General features: G+C 50.3%; 1 protein-coding gene across 2 annotated transcripts; it reads left to right on the forward strand.

The window, feature by feature from the left end:
• Window positions 1-1,609: 1,609 nt before the first annotated feature.
• Window positions 1,610-3,421, forward strand: AMER2 (APC membrane recruitment protein 2). 2 transcript variants are annotated; one of them, XM_006831952.1, is made up of 2 exons: window positions 1,610-2,228; window positions 2,550-3,421. In XM_006831952.1, exons 1-2 carry the CDS (start codon window positions 1,622-1,624, stop codon window positions 3,419-3,421), a joined length of 1,479 nt encoding a protein of 492 aa, XP_006832015.1. In that variant the 5' UTR covers window positions 1,610-1,621. The 2 variants fall into 2 exon arrangements, with proteins under 2 accessions (XP_006832015.1, XP_006832014.1); XM_006831951.1 differs by having other exon boundaries at window positions 1,610-3,421.
• The last annotated feature ends 4,218 nt before the right edge of the window (window positions 3,422-7,639 follow it).

Below are 7,639 nucleotides of genomic sequence, written 5' to 3' on the forward strand. Positions count from 1 at the left end.
AATTCTCAGACACTCAAACACTCAGGCTTCGGATCAGGGAGGCCGGCGGACAGCCGTGAAAGGAGTGAAGCAGGAACAGAGCAGGGGTATAAATAACCTCAGCCATGGAGGAACCACCTGTGGGCGACCCTGAGAATCCCAGCTGGGTGCTTTAGTCCTCAGCACCTGAGCCTTGTGACCCAGTGCCAGGGGGCAGTGGGGTCTGCGATGAAGTCTCAGGCTCCCACCCAGCAGCCATGGCAGCGCTGAGATCTGCTCCTTGGTACCTGGCAGGTGGCTGGTGCTTGTGTTAGAAGAATCAGAAGTGTCAAGTCAAGGGTTCAACACCCGCAGAGGGGCGGTACTCAGCACTGAACGTACCTGGATGTAAACATACCGGCTCCGTGCCTGGAGACTTAGTCCACACTAACGTGAGCCTCCAGCAGCTTGAGAAAGGAGCGCAGACCACGCAGTCCAGGAGAGCCCATCAGGGGAGCGGGCATTGAGTTTGGGACTGAATCGTTGGGTCCATTGGGGGCGTGGTGGGGTGGGTATTTTGTGATTCGTGGCTTATGAAAAGAGCAAGTCTAGAAGAGGAATAAGGAGCCCTGGTGGTGCAGTGGGTTAAGCGTTGGACTTTGACCCAAAAGGTGGGCGAGTCAAATTCAAAAGCCACTCGGAGAGAAAGATGTGGTAAAGATAGACACTCCCGGAAACCCTATGGAGTAGTTCTCTGTGAGTAGGAAGCAACTGATGGTTGTGGGCAGAGGAGAAATACGAAGTGGTGGATGAGATTTGATGGGATTTGAATTCCATGATCACAGCTAGAATTTTGGGAATCAGCCTGAAGCTCTCAATTGTCTTCTCTTGTTATAAACATCCCCTCACACGGATATAGACATACCCCCACCCTCACATATGGACACACACCACAAACATACACACCACATGCAGACACACACGAACAAACAATACATGTCACAATACATACCACATGTAGACACGCACCCAAATGCACGCACCACAGAGACACATATGTTGTTGTTGTTATGTGCCATTGAGTCAATTCCGACCCATAACACCCCTGTATAAGCTTTCCAAGGAGCAGCCGGAGAGCTTGAATCACCGGCCTTGCAGTTCAAACGGCTTTACAGTCTGGTGCATTACCCCACAGCACCACACCAGGATAGACACACTAATATAAACACACACCATAAACACACACTACACATATACCACATACACACCACGTATAGACACCCATCATACAAACGCACACACTGCTTATGTATCATATACACAATCCCCACGTATACGCCCCTTATACATGCACACACATACACACACACACACACACACAGCCGGCTCCTGTGCCTTAGGGAAGCCCTTTTGGGGCGCGGGGTGGGGAGCGGCTGGGTTGTGAGTGTGGTTGTTGCAGCTGCGGCAGACAGCAGCGTGAGGGGCTCAGGTGAATCCTGAATCTGGGTGACAGTGGCCTGGCGCGGGCCCGGGGCTGACGCCAGCGCACGGCCCGGTTTCCATGGAGACGCGCGCGGCGGCGGCGGGGCTGGCGGGGCCGCGCTCGCGCACTCGCGGGGGCTGCAGGAGGCAGAGCGGCGCGGCCGGGACGCGCTCGGCAGACATGGACTTGCATCGTGATTGTGCTGCCGAAACGCCGGCCGCCGAGCCGCCGGCGGGCAAGATCAATAAAACCGCCTTCAAACTGTTTAAGAAGAGGAAGTCGGGGGGCACCATGCCCAGCATCTTTGGGGTGCGGAGCAAAGGGGACGGGAAAGGTGCGGCGGGCAAGGCGGGCATGGTGAGGAGCCGGACCCATGACGGCCTGGCCGAGGTGGCGGTGCTGGAGGGCGGCAGGAAGGAGGACCCGCCCCACCCCGAGCCCCCTCGGGCGCCCGTGACCACCGTGGGCCCGCTGGCCCCCAGCTCGGTGGCCAAGTCCCACAGTTTCTTCTCGCTGCTGAAGAAGAACGGCCGCGGCGAGCCGGCCGAGCCGCACAAGGCTGGCTGCAAACAAAAGCGAGGGCTCAAAGGCATCTTCCACAGCATGCGCTGGTACAGGAAGGAGCGGCGGGCCAAGGAGGAGGACAAGGAGGAGCCCCCCAGCGGGCAGGCCGGCCTGATCCGCCCGGGGTCCCTCACCGCCAGCCTGGAGTGCGTCCAGGCCGGAGCCCCCAGAGCCGCCGGAGAGCCCGCCGCCGCCAGCCCCGAGGCCCGGGACGCGCTCCCCGGTGAGGCGCGCGCGGGGGAGCCGGTGCCCGCGGTCGCCGAGCAGGCTGCGGAGAGGAGCCCCGGCTTATATAACGACAGGAGCGCGCGGCCGGAGCCGCCTGCGAGGCCCCGGCGCGAGGAGAAGGCCCGGGCGCCCCCGGAGGTCCCGGCGGCCCAGGACGATGCTGCCAGAACAGGTGACGTGTCCCTTGTTGAATCTGCAGGTGGCAGTGGCCCCGACCCTGCCAGCTCTATTGATCCACCCTCAGAGCCATCGATTGATCGTATTTGTTTGCTCTTTTCTGACGTGACTTCATTGAAAAGCTTTGACTCTGTTACAGGCTGTGGAGATATTATTGCAGACCCGGAGGAGGCGGCGGGTCCCAGCGGTGACAAGAACGCCCCGGGACCAGGCAAGACAGCTCTGTCTACAAAGAACGCCAGCATGCTGGCCTACCAAGGAGGAGGGGAGGAGATGGCCAGTCCGGATGAGGTGGACAACACCTATCTCCAGGAATTCTGGGACATGCTCTCCCAGACGGAGGATCAAGTTCAAGGTCCCCAAGACGTGGTGGCCAAAGCCGCAGCACTGGACACCAAGGTGCAGCTATCTGAGACCGCCAAAGAGACCAGGCGAGTAGAGGCTGCTAAGGGTGTGTCTTTGGTCAAACGCAGGAGACTCCACCGGATTCCCGTTGAGTCCCAGCAGAAGGAGGACCCTAAACACCCAGAGAAGGAGCAGCATGAAGGTGTCCCCAACAGTGACGAAGGCTACTGGGACTCGACCACACCTGGCCCGGAGGAAGACGGCGGTGGCGGCAGCGGTAAGAAGACCGGCCTGTCCCGGGATAGCTACAGTGGGGATGCGGTCTACGATCTCTACGCCGACCCCGATGACAGCCCCACGGTCCCCCCTGCCAACGAAGACATGTCCTGCTTGTCCCGGTTAAAGCCGGTATCCCCAGTCACCATAACGTGTCCCTTGCGGACGCCAGGCAGTTTGCTGAAGGACTCGAAAATCCCCATTAGCGTCAAGCACTTCGCAAACCTTCCCACCAGCCACTCTGTGGCTCACCAGCAACCCACGCGGAGCGAGATGCCCAGAACGAAAATCCCCGTGTCCAAAGTGCTGGTCCGCAGGGTCAGCAACCGGGGCTTGGCCGGGACCACCCTGCGAGCAGCCTCTTGCCACGATGGGGCCAAAAAGTTGTGAGCCAGCGCTCAGAGGCCGAGACAAACGGCAGGTCCAGGAATACACTGTCCACTGGAAACCAGTCACATCCGTTTCTCCCCCCGGCCCCCCAGAGAAAGGTGTTAGGACCGTCCCTGGCCCCGAGCCTGGGCCGAGGGGGTTTGTGGACCTTGGGCTGTGTCAGGATGCGACAAAGAGGGGCGTTCCTTTGGGATCCTGCTCTTAAGATAAGTACCTGAGGACTATTTTCAAGCACTTTTTTTTTCCTTTTGTTGGTGGTCTTTATGTTGTTTTTAATGCACTGAACACTCCGAAGTCACCTTTACTTGCCTTTGAGGAAAGCAGGACTTAACCAAACCTAAATCAAGGTCACACCTGGGCTGTGCTGAGGATCCAGAAGGCTGGAGGAATCCAACTGTGTGACCAGAGGAGCCCACCTCTTCCAGGACCCTTCCTTCCCCGTTTAGGAAAAACAAAAACAAAAACAAGGACGTTTGGCTGTTATCACACTGTGGAAAACACCAGGTATTTATGTACCTGATGAGCAGAAGGCATCACTCACTGACAGCAAACACCCATACTTGCAGTTGCTGGGTATGAAGCTAGAGGGATAGCTACCTACTAGCAAAATAAAGGAGAATTTTGGTTTGGTTGGTTTGGCTCATTTGTTTGGGGGAGAAATAAACAGCTCAGCAGAGCAGGCTTTTGTGTTGATTGTGTGTGTGTGTGTGTGTGTGTATGTGTGTACTCACCCAGCGAGAAATCAGGAGCAGGGAAATGTTAAATGCTGACAGATCTGGGATTTTAGCATTGATCTGCTGTACCGTGTTTGTGTACAGATGAGCCTGCTGTTACCTTTATCCAGTCTGTCGGTAACCTAGGGTTAAAATTCCGGTTTTCTAAAACCATGCTCTTTTCTGTCCTGTTTGTTTTTTTTAAATGGGTTCTCTGGTTCTCAAAGAAAAAGAAAAACCGTCTCTTGTATTGCTGTTGCAGAGGAATGATTTTGTCTTGTCTAGACTAAGAGTCTATGTGTTTTTTACCCCAAACCCTGCTTTTAGAAGTTTTACCTGGGTTACAAAATTATGGATCCAACCATTCTTCCATAGGAGACACATGTAAAGAAAACCCTGGGAGAAAATAGAGGTTTTCATGACATTTGATGTTTGCCTTCCTCCGATCCATGACTGAGCTAGGTGTATTCAGAAAACAACACTGGAAAAACTTATTTATCATGATCACTTGATGCTACAAGATGGATTTTGTGTGTGTGTGTGTTTAAGTTTTTATTATGAACTGAGTGAACGTTTACAGGGCAGATCATCAGTTTTACATTCAACAAATCATACACTTTGTTTCATTACAATGATTATAATCCCCTCCATGTACCATCAGTTAACAATATTTCTCTCTATTCATTTTAACTTTTTTTTTTTTTTTGAACACTCAGCATATGTAATAATTTACACCACCAAAGGGCACATTCTGCAAGCCTGCCTCCTGGCCACCAGCATTCAGTCCCTCTCTTTCCATGAATTTAGAGTCCGCGGCTGCTCCCTCTCTCCATGTCCCCACTTCTGCCTCCATCACTGGTGTCGCTGCTTCTCTTGATCGGGTCCCACATTCTGCTTGTGCTCTTCTCCCTTGGTGGTCCTAGAGTCCTCTGTTTCTAGACTGTAAGGTTAACTACTCCCCTGTTTTGCTACAAGATGTGTTTGAAAAGCAGTTTACTATTTGTGCGTTTTCTAACATTTCGGAGGAAACGTTGCTCTCAGAAAGGTTTGCTAAGTGGCAAGCTAGTTTAAATGATAAATTGAAGCAGCTTCTAGAATGCTGTCTAAGAGTCTACTGAGCCAATTAATATCCTTTTTGAAATGCATTTTGGTGTGTTTTATCAGAGGGCCAGAGCTTCTGCTAGGAAGTGAGGAAGGACATCATTGTACCAGGACAGTTGTTGTTGTTGTTAAGTACTGTGGAGTCAGTTCCAACTCTTAGTGACCCTACACAGGGTTTCCGAGGCTGTGAATCTTTACGGGAGCAGAAAGCCTCATCTTTCTCCTACGGAACTGCTGGTAGTTTCGAACTGCCGACTTTGAGGTTAGCAGCCCAATTCGTAACCACTATGCCACCAGGACAGACACAAGTAAAACCACACAGAGCTAAATGACACACACACTTCTATGAGGGGACTTAAAAAGCTTCGTGAAAAATTTACAGTATCTTTAATTCTTTTTTCCCACGAACTTCTTGAAGCCCACTTGTGTATAACTTTCATGCTGAAGCATTGTACTGATAGTACATACTGTTAAAGGTTGGTTTCTGTCTGACAATAGAAAGAAGGCAAGTTCAATAAATGAAACTGGATTGAAATAATAATAAGGGAGTAACAAGATAATGGGAAAGCACATCTGAGGCACCACTTCCAGATAGTCTGTTCCTGATTTTGCATTTTGCAGTCATTTAAGTAGAGGTGGGAGGGGTTTGCTGAAAGTCTTGACTGCTCTTTATTTGTCAGGTTACTAGCTTTTATATGTCAGATTTCAAAGTAATGTCTTAATAGCTCGTTTCCTCTGTGCATAGATGAGGCCCTATGCTCACCACGGTAAGCATTCACTCAACATTCACTCATGTTCTTGTTCTCATTGACCCATGCACAGACAAAAGAAGTCCACTGCAGATTTGGAAATATTGCAGAAATGACGTCTGTCTTGAGAAAGAGAGCTAAGTTTAAGATAGTGTTATTTAGACTCCAAATACGTTCATATCACCCCAGTGAATGGAGAGAACACTGATTTTATGACTAGCTGCAAAACAAAGCCTCTTAACTGCATGTGTGTTTTCTGGCAAGGTTAGATTGTTTTTTGCATGAATCCGTGGCAAAGCTGTATCTGTTTAATTATACAGGAAACTTAAGTATACCTGAACGAAGAGTAGCTTGTAATAGTGAAGGTTCTTTATTTGGTAATCATTAGACTAGGAGACTGACTTTGCTCTCACATTTTTAGAATTTATTTCTGCATTTACAACTTCTATGTATGCTCTGTAGCAGAAGTAAAGAAAGATGCTGGCAAAGTTTTACCTTCTTTTCCCTTGGTCTGGTTTAAACAAATCAGTTATATAAGATTTTAAATATTTGGATATGTTAAATATGTATTTAAAGAATTTTAGCCCTTCCAATCAAATGAAGGATTCAGCCAAGGAATTCAGAGATTCCAATAATGTGTTAGGAGTCCTGGTGAGGTGTTGTAGGATAAGTTGTTGTTGTTGTGAAGTGCTGTCGAGTCGGTTCCATAGCAACCCTGTATAGAGTTTCCAAGGAGCAGCTGGTGAGCTTGAACCACCAACCTTGCAGTTCAAATGACTTGGCAGTCTGGCAATAACCCACAGCACCACATACTGGACCGCTAACAGAGAGGTCGGCAGTTCAAACTCCTTAGGTTTAAACCTATACAGGGTCGTTAGGGTGTTATGGGGGACAGCATTGGGTTAGAAAGAGGAGTGGCTTGTCCATCATTTCCAACCAGTGAAAAGAGATCAGTGAACTGGGTTATAGGTGCATTTTTGAACCTAGGGCTATTTTCATTCATGCTCAGGGAGAGAGTTTCCCAGGATCCTCAGGGATTTGCTGTCCAAATGATTATCAGTGCATTAGCTAATTACTTTGTGGGTATTAGACAGGCCCCATGTTTGCAGGGGAGTCCTGGTGTGGCACTGTGGTTAATGTGCCAGACTGCAAAGCCGTTTGAACTGCAAGGTCGGTAGTTCAAGCTCACCAGTTGCTCCTTGGGAATCCTATACAGGGTCGCTCTTAGTCAGAACCGACTTGATTGCACTTCACAACAACAACAACGTTAGCTGGGGTCTTGTGTGTCCGATTGTGATACTTGATTGACAAAGTCCTTTTGACCAAATTGACCAAAATGGGAAGGAAAAGTCAATCAATAATTGGATCTGACATTTTCAGCCTGTTAAGGAGCTCTGGTAGCGTAGTGGTTACAAATTGGGCTGTGAACCTCAAGGTCAGCAGTTCGAAACTGCCAGCTGCTCCACGGGAGAAAGATGAGGCTTTCTGCTCCTGTAAAGATTTACAGCCTCAGCAACACTGTTCAGGGTCGCTATGGGTCGGAACCAACTCGATGGCACTTAACAACAACAACAATGTGTTGGACCGCAAAGTCGGTTTGAACCACAAGGTCGGCGGTTCAAGCTCACCAGCTGCTCCTCAGAAACTCTATACAG

The sequence above is a fragment of the Chrysochloris asiatica genome, unplaced genomic scaffold, assembly GCF_000296735.1.
Source record: "Chrysochloris asiatica unplaced genomic scaffold, ChrAsi1.0 scaffold00005, whole genome shotgun sequence".
NCBI lineage: Eukaryota > Metazoa > Chordata > Mammalia > Afrosoricida > Chrysochloridae > Chrysochloris > Chrysochloris asiatica.

Bases quoted from the DNA above. Each gene is read 5' to 3' on its own strand.
- AMER2 (XM_006831951.1), top strand. From the start codon at position 1,622: ATGGACTTGCATCGTGATTGTGCTGCCGAAACGCCGGCCGCCGAGCCG.